At 41.1% G+C, this 19,283-nt stretch overlaps 1 protein-coding gene across 9 annotated transcripts in view; it reads right to left on the reverse strand.

Moving 5' to 3' along the window:
- The window catches only part of magi2b (membrane associated guanylate kinase, WW and PDZ domain containing 2b), a 105,470-nt gene that overhangs the window by 5,986 nt on the left and 80,201 nt on the right, over window positions 1–19,283 (reverse strand). For 7 of the 9 annotated variants that reach the window (XM_088079929.1, XM_088079928.1, XM_088079935.1 and 4 more), the window contains exons 11-18: window positions 18,502–18,670; window positions 11,851–11,882; window positions 8,372–8,564; window positions 8,140–8,255; window positions 7,527–7,719; window positions 5,161–5,400; window positions 3,181–3,366; window positions 1,477–1,762 (exon numbers count right to left, since the gene is read on the reverse strand). In XM_088079929.1, the coding sequence (XP_087936055.1) occupies window positions 1,477–1,762; window positions 3,181–3,366; window positions 5,161–5,400; window positions 7,527–7,719; window positions 8,140–8,255; window positions 8,372–8,564; window positions 11,851–11,882; window positions 18,502–18,670 (1,415 nt within the window). The remainder of the gene's footprint in view (window positions 1–1,476; window positions 1,763–3,180; window positions 3,367–5,160; window positions 5,401–7,526; window positions 7,720–8,139; window positions 8,256–8,371; window positions 8,565–11,850; window positions 11,883–18,501; window positions 18,671–19,283) is intronic. The other 2 variants (XM_042496189.2, XM_088079932.1) reach the window with 1 other exon arrangement.

Here is a 19,283-nt window from a genome sequence, read left to right on the forward strand (position 1 = left end):
GTTTGTGCCAGTATGGAGAGAGCGTTGTTTTGAAGACGCGTTAAAGAAGGAGACGACTCCAGCACACAACCCCGCATGTCCGCATGTCTTCTCCTGAAAGTAGACAGTGATCCTAACTATGTAGTAGAGGTGTGACATATTATATTGTTTGCAATAACACCGGTATATTTTTTTAACATGATAATAACAATATTTCAATGTGTTGATGTTAATCATTCTGCAGCAATTAGTTCCCAAAAGGGGTCAGTAGTGTGGAATTAGTGGCATCATTAGGCCAGACCTCTCAGACCCTTTAGGTGACGTGCTGCTCACGCTAAACTGTGTTTGGTGGCTTCTCTGGCAGCAGCACAGCGTCTGTCCTGCTCATCTCTCACTGTGTGCACGCAGGGATAGACATCGAGTCATTTTGTCACAAGTCTTTTAAAATGTAAGCCAAGTTAACACCTGACGAAAACCTAAAAAGTGTAAATCACTGTAAATGAAGGTCTGTGTGTGTGTGTGTGTGTGTGGGGGGGGCAGTCTGATGTTCAGCACTATGTAACACAACATGAAACTAGAGGTGAAATGAGGTCAAGGTAGAAAAAACAACTCAATCTTTTTGGATTATTTTTTTTCCAAAAGAGAGGAAAGGTAAGACGTTAACTATACTATTTATATTTTATACAGAAGTTACTGTTTCAAATGAAGGAATCGGGAGAGAATTTTTCTTACATTTTTACTTGATTATTTGAAGACAAACTGTTACATTTATTATTTTTTTATTATTTTACTATTTCGTTGCAACTGTATGATCTTGAAATTAATTCTATAATATGTTTTCAGTCATATCATCAAAAAATAATTATTGCAAAACTACCGTGAAATATTATGATATTATTTTGCGGCCATACTGCCTACCCCTGCTGTGTAGATTTATATAAAGACGCATTTGCTTGGTTTGCTGTATAAGGATTACTGAGTCTGTGCAGCACAAAAAAGACAAAAATATCACTCTCTGTTTTTAAACTTTTATCAAGCTCCCACTTGTAAAATGGGCATAAATCCACAGCTCTGGGAGTGCTTTTCTTGATCTTAGACTCACATGCACACACCCATCCATGCACCCACTCACACTTTCATAGTTTTGACGTGGAAGAGGGCCTGATCGCTGGGTTCCTGCATTATAGAGGAGATACCTTTAAGTAAATTATTCACTGACTCTGTAAGAGCTAAGTGGTGTTACGCAACAAAGCAGAGCCCAGCATGAGACTGAGAGTCTGACTGGGACAAAAGTTGACTGCAGTCACAGGTTTCTCCTGAACTTACTGGCATGCAAAGAGAGGATGGCACACGCTCTTCTGAAGACACTGTTTGATATCTGTCGTCTTTGAAAACTGCTTTCTCCGTCTTCTTCAAGTCACCAAGACACACTACGTTAAAGGAATTTTACAAAATGCTCCCGCTGAGTACAAACTATCTCTCTTAGCAGCATCTTACCTGCCGTCATGGAGGTAGAGCTGTGGAGGAGGGCCAGAGGGCTGCGTGACCGGGCTCTGCTGGGATCCAGCTGGTGCAGGCTGGGAGGCTGCTGGTGCAGTCGCTGTTTGGCTCGTCTGAGCTGGTGGCTGGCCCGGCTGGGCAGGTGTTTGACCTGTCTGAGTGGCTGTTTGGCCAGGCAGGGTGCCTCCTTGGCCTGGCTGGGCTACAGGGCTGGGCTGGGTCTGGGGGCTGTGTTTCTGGGTCATTGGGCTCTGCTTCTCTGAGCTGGGGCCAGAATGGGAACCTGTGATGGACAGACGGTGAGACAAAATTTCCCCTGTGTGGAAAATGTCAAAGTCTGAGATGGAGGGTTTAGAGCAAATCATCAAAGGAAATCCCTCTTTGGATCTCTGAATCACGCAGAACCGCAGTGCTGCTGTCGATTCTCTTGAGTACATTAGAGAAAAATACTGAATTATCTGCTAAGTGGTTTGACTGACTTTGGCCTTTCTATAAAGCTCAACATTAAAAGACACTAAAAGAAAATATTTGTTTTTTTGCCCTTGAAAAAAAGGACAATATTCCTACAAAGCTGGTTACATGACTATTGAAAATGAATATATTTGGGGTGTTCAGTAGCTCAGTTGGTAGAGTGGGCACCCCATGTACAGAGGCTGTGTTCTCGCTGCAGCAGCCATGGATTCGATTCCAGCCTTGGCCCTTTGCTGCATGACACCCCCCCCCCGTCCTATGCATTAAAGACTAAAAGCCCCCCCAAATCAGATAAAGAAAATGAATATTTCACTAACACTCCAGTTAAAATACTGCCATGCCCTGTTGGAATGGCTGGAATCGCCTTTTATTTTGCTACTTTGCACCACAATGAGGTTTTTTCAAAGTTTTACACCACTGTCAGACATGTTTGACCTTTCAAACACAGCCTCCCTCTTTCACTCCCTCAACCGCCCTCTTGAAAAGGTCTGCATTGCGATATTTGTGCATATCCAAAAACCTGTTGACATCCAAGTCTTTCATAATATATTGGAAATAGATGTGTTTTTTTCTTCCGACCAGAAATGTGGGCCTTTCTTTTGGAAATAATCTCTACCAGCCTTGCAAACTGTTGGTTTGTGTGCAACGCAAAGAGCTGATCACAGACAGGCAAGAGTCCATGTGTTGGGAACTGTGGTAAAAACCCCAACTGAGATACATATTCTGAATACGCTGTATACATGTCCAACTAATGCTTTTAAAAAGCAAACAGTATCTGCATATCTGACATGTCTTGATTGGGAAATGCTACATTTGGAAAAGGTCTAATTTGGATTATTCAAATGGAGTATGCTGTTCACATCACTGATATCAAAGTCACAATATTGTCATAATCAGAATATTAAAATAGTGTAATATTAGTGTGCCTGTATAGCAGTCAGTGTCATAAAACAAGGCGTTGGTTCTGGCTGTAATATCAAGATTATGTTCACCATAACAGTGAACACTCCTTCACCTTGAGCTCCTTTCTGTGTCACTATATGTGAGGCTGTTTTTTTTTTACTTCAGACAGTTTGTGTCCAAGGACTTCTTTGGTCAAGCAAAATAAAATAAATCCATATACGATAAGGAAGACTGACTTCAGATAGTTTTCTTCCATGGGGGGAAAATAAAAAAGCTGCCAAACAAAAACTGAATCAAAATTTGGTTTCATATCACACAAACGCTCACCCTCCTCCGGTATGATGTGCAGTGTGACTGTCAGCCCAGCATCTTTAATGAGCTTCACAATGTCTGCGTGCGGCATGCTGATGATGGACTGTCCATTCACAGCCAGGATCCGGTCGCCCACCTTCAGCTTCCCACATCGGTCCGCAGGGCTGCCCTCGATGATGCGTCCTATTTTATGGGGCACAGCTGGAGACGGGCAATAACAAGGTGGTTGTCAACGGCAATTTTGAAGAAATATGTTGAAAAGTGCAGATAAAACTCAATACTGAAGTGGAGAGAATAACATTTAGCGTTATATTACAACATGAGCTTCCCCTCTTTCCAGATTCCTTATGAAGCACCGTCACTGCACATAAACACTGACATTATTTAAACCATTGTTTAAAGAAATGTAATTCTAAAAATCTTTATCACTATTTTATGGCAATAGCATCTTAACAGAACTGTTTTTTTTCCACACAGATAGAAAAAAATACAGATAACTGAAAATTTCCACTTCAATATGAAACATTTCTGGACCCCCAAGCAGAGAAAATCTCGAGGGACTGCTGAACACGCACCGTTACATCCTGAACTAATGTTTGATATTATAATGACTACTGTATACTAGGCCTAGTTTTGGGGTATGCATACTCCATATTCAGGTGTTTGCAGAAACTTAGAGGAGGATATATTTATATAAAAGTCTCACGCTGACTCATTAATCCCACAATCTGCTAAAAGATACCAGCTGCTGTTAGTGCGACCATATGTTTAATGGAGCCAAATTTAAGACTCTTTTAATACCACCTTGGTATGAAGTTAAAAACAATTTAAGACCAAAATAAAAAAAGCTAAAAAGAAGGAGGCAATTTCAGTTTGACCCCAGCTAACAAAAAGTCTGAGGCTGCTGGACGGGATAAGAAACACCACTCAAGCAAATGAATTGTTTAGGGGCATGAAGCCCAGTGGTTATTAGTAAATTGGATATAAAGATTATTTTTCTCTTGACCCTTTTTTTCCAGTGGACATGCAGCGCAAACACAGCTGACATTGTGTTGTAAAAAATCTGAAGTCTTAAAAAACATTTAACACATTTCAAATACAGCTTTCCCAAAAATTTTCAGGGACAACATTTCAAAACTTTTCAATGACTTTTAAAGGACCAATAATAAAAAATTATGACCAATCACAACATAAAGCACGAACAGAACTGTAGATTGCAATTTTCTCTAAATGTTAATTCTAATAGTGTAGGCGGTCTGCAGACACGGAGGGGTAAAGCTCCCAGAGTGTGACCGTGACAGCCGACTGTTTGTTTGTCCCATAATTTTTTCACAAAAAGACAAAAAAGCTCTGTAACTTTGATCTTCCCCGTTCTACTTACGGAGCATTTAAAACTACACCAAAGTGCAAACTGGTGCACTAAGAGACAATTGTACACCCTGAGCTGCCCCTGTCGATTGATCCATCTCCAAAATGTGGTGCAATTTTAAAATATTAATGGGGTTGTGTATGAAAACTTTGGGATTCATGACACCACATGTTAAATAACACAGTCACAACATTATTATTCTCTGGCGTGGTGTATTAAAAAAGATAAAATTCAAACTCTATTCAAACAAAACTCCAGCCAGCTCATATACATGGAGGGAGAGACAATACGTGGGGAGAAAATGAAGTAATGCATGTGATAGTAAACAAAATGTTGTCACGCATCAATGCAAATTAGAGCTATATGCAGTCAACAACTGCAGAAAATACATTTTCCATTATGCTACATTACGTGGTATGTTATTCACGCAAAATGAGAGGAAAATGAGACTGTGGAATATATTTAAAATCATTGTTAAAATGTGAATTATCGTTAAACAGTAGCAAAACCCCATAAACAATCAATCTAGGACAATCACCACCCTCAGGATTGTTGGTCATCAGGATTTACAAATCACAGTTTGCATCCTGTAACAACCTTTAAGGCTCCAGACAGAAACAACTCACTGATGACGGTGGCGTTCTCCGGTCTGTTCAGGGAGCTGATGATGACGAAGCCGAAGCCCTCATTCTCCTTGCGGTGAATAACCACGTCACTGGTTTGCAGGGCGGATCCCTCTGGAGGAGAGGTGGTAGTTGGGACGGTGACCGCCGGAGGGCCCGAAGCTGAGGCTGCATCGCTGCGTGGAGAGCTGTGCTGTGTCGACACAGAGCCGGGGCTGCGGCCGTTCACAGGACACAGTTCACCTGGAGGAGAGGGAGCAAGAGAGAGGACAGGATGAGTCAAAGCAGCTCTGTTACGGTAAATCCTTAAATATTTACTCTCGGTGGCAGTTCACTTTAATGCTCCTTTCCATATTAGGCAGTTTTGATGCAGCCATTGGAGAAACTGCAGTCCTGAAGCATACTTTGCCGGCAACAATGAACTTCTCTACCTCCTGCCGGGACTCTCTGTCAAAGTCAAATTTTGCTTGTCTGTTTGTCACTTGGCAGGTATGACTCTTGTGTATGTAAATTTTATATGCCCTTGTAACTGTGCTGCATTTAGAATGACACAAACCACTCTGCTGCAGCCATAAAAGGATCGATAAAGTGTGTAATTGCATCTAACAATATAAAATAACATATATAGATACGGAGATTTGTAATGATAATTCAATGATAAGTCATCAAACATCTCCAAAAGCTAAAAGACAGTTAATTTTCTCCCCTCAATATTAATGGTTGAACTGACTCTGTGGATGTTTACCGAACATCTGCTGTTGTTTTACATTACAGCAACAATTAAACAACGATTTTTGGTCGTTCTGTATCCATCGCGCACCATGCACAGTTGATCGCGCTCAGATGTACTTCATAAGTATAACAGAGTCTGTTTTAAATGCAGCCTCATTGACACACGTCAGATATAACAGTGTGTTACAGCTCCTCTTAAACACGTCTAGTTGGGTGTTTTAGTACGTACTGTAACAGGCTAATTGCGAGTGAAATTTCTGTGCCCCAGGAGCGTTTGTTACCTGTGGCACATGGAGTTAATACTGAAAATACAGAGGAATACTTTACTTTTTACAAAACATGTTGATAAGCACACTGTGTGTCGGGTGTGTATGCATTAAGATACAAATAGGAGCTAGAACAGACACAACCTAATTTCCAAAATCAGCAACACTGACCATCATTACTGCTTTATTTTAAAGATCCCATATTGCAAAATGTTAGATTTCCATGTCTTTTTCAATGTAGAGCAGGTAAAAGTGCTATTTAAATACTGTTTAAGTGTCAAAACACCAAATCCAATGAGAAATGCACAGTCTGCTTTCACAAACTGTGCCTTTAACTGAGCTGTATGAAACATATATGAAACACTGAAACATAAACATTGGAAATGAGTCCCTTTGTTACTTCCAATCAGAATATTTGCAGTGTATGAGGCCTTGTTTTTAGATTAATGAAATCAATATTCTTTAAGACCTTTTAAGAATCTGCAGGTACTCTGGTCCACGAGGGTCTGCTCGGACCCTATTCGGATGTCCATGTGCAGCCCTTTTTTGTGACCACGTGGACTGTAGGTAGGTAGCAAGCGCACGGACTAAGCATGCTTCATTCTCTTGTTCTACACTTAAGTCCAGTCCAAAACACTGCTCTCAAGCCAGCCGCACCACGGTAAAGTTAGTTTTAAGTTGGATATTCAATAGGCATCACTCCAGACCCAGCAGCATCGTTTAGGTTCACTTTCATCTTGTGTCGGCAAAAGGGCGAACCCCCAGCCTCCCTCGTTTCCTGATGGGAACTTACCAGCACCATAAATTGTACTGTGAACAGAATGGCGTGTGCCTGACTGTACATTTTTGTGGATGTTTAATGCTGAAAGTATGTCCAAGCCTTTAAAGAGACCGGCGCTAAAACAGAGCATTTCAGACAGAAGGTGAACACATATATGTATATATATATGTATATACAGTATATATATACATATATTCAGGCAGGCCGTGGTAGAAAAAGAAAGTGTTCTTTTAACATTAAAGCATGTAAACACGTTCTAGTAGCAACCTAAAATACAATTATCAATGTGAAAATGACCCTAATATAGGACCTTTAATGTGTGTGTGTTTTTTATGGCTCTACCTACCCCTGAACCTGGTCAGTCTCCCAAATGCAGATAGTATGTATGTAGGATCTACTACCACAGAAAAGATGTGTGGGTACAAACTACACACTGATCCAGCTCACAGATTGTCTGCATGTGTGTCCTGTCCAAGTTGTCTTTGTTTAATTCGATGCCAGCGAAATGTGCAGCGCGTCATCCAGTCCTGATAAAGTGTGACAGAAACAAACAAAACAAAAAAGAACAAAAAAACAAAACATGTCCTCACCAGGCGTTTGCACTCTCCTTCTCACAGTCAGGCTGACTTGACCGTTGCGAGCAGCTGCGTGCATCAAGTCTATTACGTATTTGTGTGGTTTCCCAGCAACCACATTTTTATCCACAGAAATGAGCTCGTCCCCTGGTCGAAGCCGCCCATCGCGCTCAGCGGGAGTGTTCTCTATTATAGCACCAATAACAATCTGTTCAAAGAAAATCAATATTAGCAGCATAGATGAAGGTGAGAAGGATGAATCACAGACACAGTGGAATCACTCGTCATTTCTTCTTCCAGGTTGGAAACTAGTTTTGGGTTATGTTAACATTTTTCCACCTTCCTAATATCCTCCTGCCACATTGGTCTGGATCAAAGTTTGCATGCTGTTTTACACGTGGACAAGTCAGCAAGGCGTTACTTCAGTATGGGAGGCACTGAGCAGTTAGGACAGTGTGAGGAAGCCAAGGAGTGCTTGTATGTATGTGTGTGTGTGTGTGTGTGTGTAGCATGTGTTGGTCAAATGTGTGTGACTGGATGAAGTGCGAGATGAGGTTAGGTGCAGGTCAGACGAGGTTGGTGTGTATGAGGTTAAATATGTGTGTGGTCCAGCCCGTCCCATACGAGCCTTGTCACGGGCGTCCGGACTCACAGCCTGCACGGCCTCGTCTCCCCCCAGGATGCGGAAGCCAAACCCGGTCTTCTCCCTCAGCAGGTGCACCTCCACCTCTTCATACTCTGGACCTGAAACACAGATAAAGAGATTAAATGTCGACTCCTTCATCAATTTCAAATCTGCATATTATGTGCAATTTATAGCAACATAATGCATCTCCTTTGACTTCACTTTCAGTACTCACGCCGGCTCTCGTAGATGGCCCTCGACTTCTCATACAGGTCGTAGGGGTCAGGTTTGTTAAGATCGAAGCCCTCAGTGGAGTCAGGCACAGATGTGCGGTGCTGTGGCTGGTTTGGGAAAGGTGTGCCAGGCGGCAAAACCGGGCCAGATAGATTTGCTTGTGGGCTGCCATGTGGGTCCCACTGGTCGGGCAACTACAAGGAAATCACCAACAACAGATGTTTACTTTAAAGGTATACTATGCACAATTGACGGTAATTGTTTGTAAACACGCTCAACGGCGACAGCAACAGTGTAAGCCGACCCAAGATTCACTTTGTTTGGAGTTTCGCCTTGCTGTATTTGCTTTTCGGCACTGTGTCTCTTGAATGCCCGCTGCTTACAGTCTGGCACCTGGTCACTACCTTTTTTATAAAGCCTCACCTGAGCTTAATGGGGGTACACTCGCCTTATATGTACTACTGAGCACAGAAAATAGGAAGAAAATAAGAAAATACTGCAGATAAATACACCACCACACACTTTCAGTGGGTCATAAGTTAGTATTGAGAGGGATGACTTCTGTATTAGCTGCTTATTAGGAAAGTCCTGCATAGTATATCTTTAAGATATGGGACCCTATTTATGTGGTGTTGCAATGACCAGTGCAGTCAGCACTACGACCAATTGCTATTTTCCTGACCTTGAAGTTTGCTTTGCCTGACTGTGCAGTAATTTGGAGCCCAGATTGAAGTGAAAGGTGCACAGGTGGAAGGAGAGACACAAACAGCTGGGATGTTCATTCATTTGAGGACGCATAAAGCAAAGGTTTTTTTTGATGGATAGGAGACTCTGGGCAAAGAATAAATGTCTGAGAACCACATCTGTTTCTGGCACATCGTTAATCTGATGCAAATCTGACGATTTTGGCAACAAGACACATCCAAAGTGCTTTTAATTCACCATAAAAAAATATAGTTTATTGTGGTTATAGCAGGAACTTCAGTTAAGCAGCCAGCATATTCCTGTAAATAAACATAAATAATTCTTCCAGTCTCAGTATCTGTGCATTTATTTTCATTTCATTTCATTTGTTTTATTTCTAAGGACAACACACAAATCAACATTTCTGTAAATGTGCCGGTGTTAGCAATCACGCTAATTTTCAACTGTAGTCCTTTAGCTGGGCACGAATGACAAAACTTCCTGAAGAAGCGTGTCCTTGGGTTGCTGTTGTCATGTGATTGTAATTGATGTGACTGTCATTGTGATTGGCTCAGCTGTTTCAGAGCTATGACTGTGTTTATTAATCATCGCATCCTCTGATCAATATTCAGCTTCACCTCATCCTATTGAGCTTTGCGCTGCTGCACATACATGCACCAAAAAACGGGTGCACCTTCCGTGCGCCCAAACCTAATGCTGTGCATTTGCTGTTGCCTGTGCAATGAAAATAGGGCCCACGGTATCGTTTAGAGTTACAGCTGATTTATTGCTTCATTTCTCTCTGTTTCGTTCCCCTAATCATTGTAAAACTGCATGCAGCATGTGATTATGATTGTTTTAATACATTTGCCTGATTCTTAAAGATGCCCCTCCAGACATATTTTAAGACATAAAAGAAAACTCTGCTTGGATTAATAATGTGTGTCTGATATGTTTTTCCACAAAGAAGTACAATTACCCAAATAAAAACTCTTAAAATGCTTCCGTCTACTACTTCTGTCTCACTGAAAGATCCTGCTCGTACACCCATGTGTTACACTAAGATTTTAAGGTGAGTATAAAAAACCTTTCTCTCGTTACCATAATGTAGTAAAAGAACAGCCTTCTAGTATCAAACTCTGCACGTCATGCTGCACATGAAGGTCACACTTTTGAGTAAACTGTAAACCTGTGTTTCTTAGGAAACGTTATTTTGGGATCAAAAACTGGAGGAAACATTCACGTCCTGCTGTTGGCCTCGAATTGATTCATTGATTGATTATTTTCATAAGCTCAAAGGGAAATTGATTGCCTATGCTGCAGTGTGGGCAACGTACCCCATTTTAAAAAAGTCACTCACACAGTCCACTCATGACAGACACTCACTGTTGGCAGCAGCCGACGTGTTACTGCACCATGCAGGCAGGAGTCAACAACACAACGACAAATAGCTTAAACACTACACAGCACTGACCTGCAGTTTTTACACAAATAGAAGATACAAGAACTAATATTAGCATTTCTGCAGAAAAAAACAGCACAGTAATACTCTACTGCAGCAGCTGAGGTGCCTGAAGCCCAGAAATCCTCTAGCATTTCAGCACTCATGCAAGTCAGTTTTTTTAAATATTTTTTTGGTTAAGAGACCTGAAATAAGGTCTGTGGTTAACACAAGCTTAAGAGACAATCACATTTTGTAATACATTAAAAAAAAATATCCCGCTCATAGATTTGGAAGCTTTTGTGTCTTACAAATAGGTGGTTGCTAACAAGTGGCTAAATAAAACTACAGAACGTCATTATGGCGAACACAGCTTCATAGCTTTAGTTAGCTTTTTCAGAAATCATAAAAGTGGTGTTCATTTGCGAAGATTATCTTGCTGAACAAAAAGTATCATAAAAACTTGTTTGCCACAGAGCTTTTTTTTTTGCAGTAATCCCAAAATCCAATGGAAAAATCCTATAGGCTTTTTGACAAAGAAACCAGGGCGACGCTGGATAACATCCCTGGAGAAACTAGGGTCTGTTTAATTTTATATACAAATTATAGCAGCTTATATAAAAATGCTGCTTCATGTTTATTTGGATAAATTATCTCTATAAAACTTGTTTTCAAATAGCACAAAAATTTGTGCTAAAGAGTTGATAGAAAAAAATGAAGGTTAATTATGTGCAGAGAACAGTGTCAGGTAACCCTAATGATGGAAGATGATCATCAGACAACAATTACAAAAACAATGTTATCATGTAAGTGTATGACTATATTAAGTTAAATATTTTGCTTCAGTTAGTCAATTATGCAATAAATAAAATTAACCTTTCGGCAAGGGGCCAATATGGTTATGAATTCAAATAAATAACAAAAATTTAAACTTAAATACATTATGTCTGAATATTCTATCAAATACCATGAATGAGTGCTGATTATACACTCAGCACCGGCAGCTGCAGTTTATGTATAAATCTGAAGAGCTCTTCCCAGCTGGTGAGGTGTGAGATCTGATGTGATCAAACCAATAAGCAGGTCACGACAGGCTGGCTCATCTCACAATAAAGCAAAAGCCAAACACCTCTGAGGCAACGCAGCCCCGACGACAAACTCTGATCCTACACGCTTCAATCTTGCCTCTCTGCTTCAGCAAACAAATCTGGTTCAGAGACGAATATTTTCTCCCTGCCTGTTTTTTGTCTCACTTGAACACACACACACACACACACACACACACACACACACACACACACACACACACACACACACACATTCAAGTAGAAACACATTTGGTTCAATCATCGTACCTGTTTGGAGGCCTTCCACGGAGAGATGTGGCCTGAGGAAGAAAGAGAAAACACAGTTTACAGAAAGCAGACTCGGATAATCTGTCAGATTCTTGCAAAACAACAAAAATACAGACAATACAACTATACAGACAAAAAAACAACTATAATGAAATCAGTGTACAAAGGTTTTTATACATGAAACAGAGGATAAATCATCTTCCCTTAACGTGTGAAAAAAAACTCAGTTTGCTGATTTTTTATTCCTCTGTTTTGACTTTGTTTGTGTAACTCTTCCTAAACGGGTTTGGTTGTTGCGTTTGTTTTCAACATAATTACATCATTGGCTGTAGGCAAAAGCACAGACCCCCTCCCCCCAACACACACACACACATACACAGAGTTTTCTCTGCAAGTCATATTTTATCTGCGTGTAGGAAGCAGGGAGCACTCACTTCACAACAATCTCATCAACACAGCTCCCCTGTGACTCCACTGAATCAAAGACATGCAGCAAATTTCTGCCGCTGAGACCCAAATACATACATTTACACACGCAGGGATTACATGTAATGGCTGCTTTGTATAAACATGCAGTTTCAATCTATACACATGTGGACAGAAACACACAAACACACTCATGAAGCCCACTAAGCTCCTGCAGCATCAGTGATGAATCCTTTAACAGACGTGGGTGTTGTAAAATATTCTTAAGAGAATCCTGACACATTTAATATTTATTCAGTTTATGAGATTTCATGAGAAAAGTCAGAGAGCACTGGATGAAATATATTTATGGAATCACTCCAACTACATCTGCCTGCTTTTTAGATATGTGAGATGAAGGCCAGAGCACTTAGCAGCAGAGCAGAATGGCAGAACTTTCTATCAAAGTCAGCGAGCGAGGGGAGGTTTGAGGGAAATGAAATACAATAGATCAATGCCAGTCCATGTGAGGACAAAATGGACATTGAAATTTGTTTCTGCCATTCCTTACTCTTTTATCATCTATTTTCCCGCATTTTTCCAACAGCAGCCTCCCTCCGTTCACCTAAGTAAAGCATCGTGTCTGTGTGAAAATCGTACCCATTTTGAAAATAAATGTCCCTGCTGTGTCTTTGAGGGTGGAGGAGGACAGGAGAATATCAGGAGAAGAAAAATAAAAACCCTCTGTGAGAATGGCGGTTTGAGGAGAACTGTCCGTGGTGCTGAAACGATTCAGTACAGTGGCAGCTGCAGAGGGACGGCTCTGTGGGAGGTTGGGACTAATAACCACGTTCTGCAGGGAATACAAGCCTTAAGGGAAGTCTTTAAGGAATTCTAATAACTCATTCTGCGGAAACTTTCCTTTATGACCCACTGAGGAAAATTACTAGGAGCTACAAGGCAATTGTCCACCCATATTAAAGCAGAGCGTCATCCTCACAGAGGCATTTAAGCTTAATTTAAATGCTAATACAATTCACTGGCATATGTGCCGGATGTGTGGCGGACTCGTATGAATGCTGATCGATCACAGAAGAATGATTGGTAGAGACGCTTCACGTGGTCTTTCTGTGGAGTCCGTGGTCAGGCAGTCTGGCAGGCTGGCCTCACAGACTAGCCTGCTGAGTCCTGGATGGCCTTCAGATCAGCCTGATTGGCTTGTGCAGCCTGACACCCTTTTTTTTCACAACCATGATCTGCATCCTCATTGGTGCTGCAAAATGTCTCTAGTCTGTGGTTGGCTTCGCTTCAAACTGGGATGTCAGGGGACGGAGCTGTGAACACGACCAGAGCTCAGTGGAGCTCTGGCAGAGTGCCCACGCTACAGCAGTCAGACAGAGACAAACACACACACACACACACACACACACACACACACACACACACACACACACACACACACACACACACACACACACACAACACACACAGGAAGTCTGACACCCTGTCTGTTATACACAAAGCACTGACGCTTTTCAGTCTCACATCTGAAATCATGTTTACAAGCTAAATTCCATTGATGTTCTGCACAGAAATCGTACGTCTGCGAACACAAACATGCTTAAACATTACTGACATTTTGCACATCTGAGTCACTGTAAAGGACCTTGTCCTTTCTTTCACCCCTGCAGCGAGGAGAGCGACACACACAGAGTCAGAAAGGTTCCTGGTGTGTCAGGCTGATAGTCCCTGTGGGGCCGTTGTCTTGAGTTGTTGGATGGAAACTGGTGAGGTTGGAGGAGATGGTTTCTCTGGGGGAAGGGAGATAATTTGGCACTCACAGCTCAGCATTTAGAGGGGTATCTATTGAAAGCTGTGTGGAAATATGAATACAGATCTGTTTATGTACATGTCATGATGCATCAATCTATGTAGGGCAATCTCATTTGTATATTGAATTTCAGCATCATTTTTAAATGGCGTATCTGACAGTGAAAAATGTGTGTGTCTTTGCAAGAATTAACCACCAGGTGGCAGATGCTGGCTCTGCATGGTCATAAGATGCTCAGCACCTCATCATTTGATCTCAGCTGCTCACGTACACATCCATGCATGCTGACATGCTGTCACACACACAAAAAAAGGCGAGTCATTTCGTGCACACCACAGAACAGGTAGAATTGATCTGTTTCCACATAAATCACTAAATATACAGTGCACAATCAGTTCACTTGGATGAGGCAACAGTTCATCAATACCTCTCCAATAACGTTCAATAATAATGTACTGTAAGGATGGAGACAACAGGACGGGCTTAAAACCAGCAAACCACCCAGCAGCACCTAAATCAGACAGTTTGATGTACCAGGATCAATAATTGCTGAGGTCTTTGATTGATTTTCAGGTCTGCATTAGTAATTCCTGTCACACTTCAATTAATTAAACCTGAAATTCATATGAGACTGATTGTTTTCATCTCTAATTAAATACAAGCCATGAAAAAGGAGAGATGCAAAAGAGAGGGCATCTGTAATTCCTCTTTATTGTTCTGTTATCATCTCAGAAACAATGCAAATTAACTCTTCACTCCTGGCAATTTATCTCATGACAAACTACAGAATTAATGCTAGCATTAAAATGTGAAGCTGCTGGGTGGCACATCAAAAGCAAACAGTGAACTTACGAACTCTGTCTCTTTAAATAGCCAGAGGACGGGCGTTTTTCTTGACTCTCTTAACTTTCATCCAGGCTGTTGAGCGGTGCTGTGTGGTTAATCATTGTGGGGTTGAGTGTGTGTGTGTGCTTCAGATGGCCAGGGGCTCAGTGGTATAGGTAGCCCCAGGTAATTATCAAGTCAAATTTTGACCCTGTGACCAGGACACCTTTTAGAGAGTCAGTGCAAGAGCACATGTCAAACAAATGCAGCTCTCACTGTGTAATTTAATTTCCTCGCAGGTGGCCAATCTTGTAGAAAATAGCAGAAGAGGGAGAACGGCCAAACTCCATGTCATCACGGCAACACATTTCAACTTCCCCATTATAGAATTCTCTCTCAACCCTCTTGTATATAATATTATAGGTCCCTTTTGATTCATTTTCTCAGACTGAGGGCATGTGGTCATCTCTTTCCTTCACTTCAAGAGGAAAGTACAATGCTGAACGTGTGCAGGAAATTTAAGGTGGTGTTGAGCAGCTCACAATGCAGAGCTTGTTATTGAACACTAGCCTAAATACACAGACAGCCAACAAAAAATCTGTCAAAATGTAATGCTTGCTTTAAACTGAAAGTGGGTGGACACATTGTGCCACTGTGAGAAAAATCCGGAAGAATAGTTTTCTACACGGACACTCAGACAGGATGGTGGGTGGTCAATCACACACAAAGATAAAAATATGCTTGAGTAGCAGCACTTTCTCAACTCAAATTGAATTTGTTTGAGGTGCTCTTTGGATAAGGAAACACGTAGACACAATAGGCGGGTTTCCATTAACCTTAAAACTGCGCAAATTGAAATACAAAATACGCCTAATGGAAACACGTCAATTTCCATTCATCGCAAAAAAAAAAGTTTTTACCCTTGCATTCAAAAAAGCCGTACACTTTTTTTCTCTTTTAAAGGTCACATGATGCTATGGCTATGCACTTGTTGGTAGGAACTGGCTCCCTCAGACATGATGCAGCAGGCGCTACAGAAGTGTTATTGCATCACTCTTCGAAAGTTGAGTGGATCATCCAGAAGTTTTAAATCCACAATTCCTCTTTGAAATCGTGGACTATCACCTCCAAACAAATCCCTCATATGTGGCTACTCCCATGTATAAGGGGAGTGCCTTTCCATTATTGCTCCCATAACACCCTACGTCACCTTCAATGGGAAATAATGACAGACAGTGTATTTCCAGGCACTGATGACGGCTAAAAATAAACCTGCTGACCTTTTCAACATCCATCGCCATGCTTCTGGAAATGTTCTTGCGAGAGCAGAAGTCACATAACATCACTCAATGGAAACACAGTCATCTCGCTGTTTAGCGCTAATCTGTAATGGAAACCCGCCTAATAATTGAAAAGAAAGTTAAATGATTTTTCTAAACACACACAGATGAATCATAGTTTCTTATCTATATCTGGACTAACTGATCAAACGACAATTGCAACAATGAAGATCATAAAATACCACTGTTTGTTAAAAGAAAATAAGAATTACAACCCATTAATACTTTCAGATGAACCATTATATATAATTATGCATTAGCCCAGGCTGGAGTCATACGCTGCCGCTAGGGCTATGCCACAACGTTGCTCTGATGAGACGACTACAGCGTCCCTAGACAAGCTAATGACCCAGAGGCCCACCTGTCTGAAAGACAATCCTCCGCTCATCGAATACTAATATTAATTCTCCTCACTGGTGGAAAAGATTAGCAAACTTTCTGTTGTTGCCTTAATGTATCGTTAGTTCCATGTCAGCCTGGTTAGCATGAGCTAACACAGCAGCAGCAGCTGACATCCAACACCAAGCTGTTAAACGGCCCCAACAAACTCACACCGACACCAAAACAGCTCAGGGGTAACATTAGCCATGTCATGCTTACAGTTGGCCCTGTCACTGTTTCTGCGGGGCAGGCCCAGAGCACACATTCCTGTAGCTGCAGTGTCATGATAAACAGAGAGCGAGCAAGAGAAAGTAGGCGCTAGGTGAAGTAATTCTACATGCACGGCTCTAGAATAAAATATGATTTTACCTGGTAAAAAACTTGTTAGTTGACGGTAAATTGGTCACAAAGCAAATTCTAAATTAGTACCCTAACTGTTTGCAGTTTGTTTCAAGCTTTATCGTTTCAATTCACTCTTTGTTAGTCGTCCTTAACCCAGCATCACTTATGATTCCAGAGCTCAGTGAAAATCCAAGCGTTGTCATTTTAAAGTGTTCAGTCAGTACAAATGTCCAAACAACATCATGCCAACCAGTTCACCTTGTTTGCCAGCTAGAAAACACTCTCCTTTCTGTCCAAAGCAAATTACAGTGAAATAACTGCATTTATTTAAAGATGAGTGGCCCCTGTGGGAATAAAACCGCAGCAGTGTTGGTGTCGTCTCTACCCACAGATTTGTGCTACACCTAACAGCGAGACAAACTCTCATCCCAACTCTTCACTGCAAGTTTGACCAGCTCCTGATTTGTTGTATCTTGAAACACTTTGTGCTAAATCCCCAGTGTTTCTCCAGTTTGCTCTGATGAAAACATCAACGACAAAGCCACATTTAGGAAACACTGATAACACTTTCATGAGATGTGCTTACACTGATCTCTGATATTTAATATTTCTGTGCATGAGTTATCACATGTGAAATTACACAAAGTACTGCTCTTCATTATATTTATCTGTTTCTTCTAGTGCTTTATATTTTGTCTCGTGGCTGATTATTACTGCAGTGATCTAATTTCCACACGGGGAACATTTAAGTTTAATTTCTCAAACCATCTAACAGAAATTATTGGTCTGTGAAATAATCCTGAATTATTACACCTTTTCAAAAAACAATAAAATATTTTTTCTAGTTTTGCACAAGGCAAAAATATTCCTCTAGCTTCTAAACTATTTAATATTACAAAAGCAAAAAAAGTCTCATCTGGAGACTTGAATAAAATCTGAGTAAGGAGCCACTGTGTTTTGAATGTGTTCAAAAATAGAACGGGTCTCAAAATTATCATAATCAAAATCTCTTTTGCTCTCTCAGCTCTCACTGTCAACTCTACTTGACTCCTCTCTTGCAAAGCTGCAGCTGGAGCTGAAGATGCACAGCAACGTGGTATTTGTGCATCTCAATCAGAAGACAGCTTATATTTAGCTGGGCAGTTGCTCTTGCACTGGACCTTTCTTTATTTTTGCTAAAATTATCTTGGTCTTTGAAAGGTACCAACATGTCACTTGTGATTTGATACTAACTGTATTGTAATGGTTTAAATACATCAAGAACAATCACCAGGTATTAAAGATTTGAAAATTATTTGACTTTGATTATCCTGAAAAAGAAAATTACATTTTTACACCCCCGAACCAACAAAAAAAAGTATGATTCATCCATCAAAAAGTACAATATAACTTTCAGCTTTCGTTTACTATCAATCTGCTCCATATCTGGTTTATCTGGCACTAGTGGCATGATCTACAAGTTTCCTTGTAGTCCTCAGGACTGTAAAAATAAAATTAAATAAATATTGAAACAAGTCTGTCTCTCACCAGTTGCTCCTCTCTGTATGAGGAGAGTCGCCTCGGCTCCCACAGGACACTCTTTGAGCATCTCCACCACTCGTCCATGTCCAGCTGCTGCCACTGGCTGCTGGTTCACCTCCAGGATCAGGTCTCCCTCTATCAGCCCCGACGCTCCCTGCGAGCCCGGCTCCAGCACCTGTGCCACAGCACCACAGATCATCCACTCCGTCAATTTGACTGGATTTTATTTTGTGGTACCTTCCAGTTAACACAAAACTTCTTTTGTCTACCGTAATTAATAAACTTGGATCAGACTAAAAACGTGGCACATGTTACATTTTTGGATTGAGGGAATTTAATTCATCATCATCATAATGCTGCTTTCACATCGCTGCGTGTTAACTTGCTGCTTCAAGTCATTTCAATGAGAGACACAGGCGTAAGGTTTCAAACACAGCAGTTTGTTGTCGCTCTCGTCAATGCAAACAGATTTCGTTTTGCCGTGCAGAGTTCACTTGTTGAACTCCTGGCAGAAGCAATCTATTTTTTGCCGTCTGAATAGAGGAGGGCAGGCATCAAGATAGATCAGCAAACATAAAGGCAACCAGAAGATGGTCTGGAATAACATTCAACCAATTTTCAGATGACTGGAAAAAGTGTCCAAATATGTAGAAATCTTATATTATTGTCATTATCACTGATATTTCAGTGATTTCCATTGTCTTGCTACTGTATGCAGTTATTAACTGAACCCTGTGTTAGCTTGCACTTCGGCCGATGACATTCACATAAGCAATTGCCTGTCTTTC

The sequence above is a fragment of the Plectropomus leopardus genome, chromosome 7 (assembly GCF_026936395.1).
Source record: "Plectropomus leopardus strain MGB_pleo_1.0 chromosome 7, ASM2693639v1, whole genome shotgun sequence".
Classification (NCBI taxonomy): domain Eukaryota; kingdom Metazoa; phylum Chordata; class Actinopteri; order Perciformes; family Serranidae; genus Plectropomus; species Plectropomus leopardus.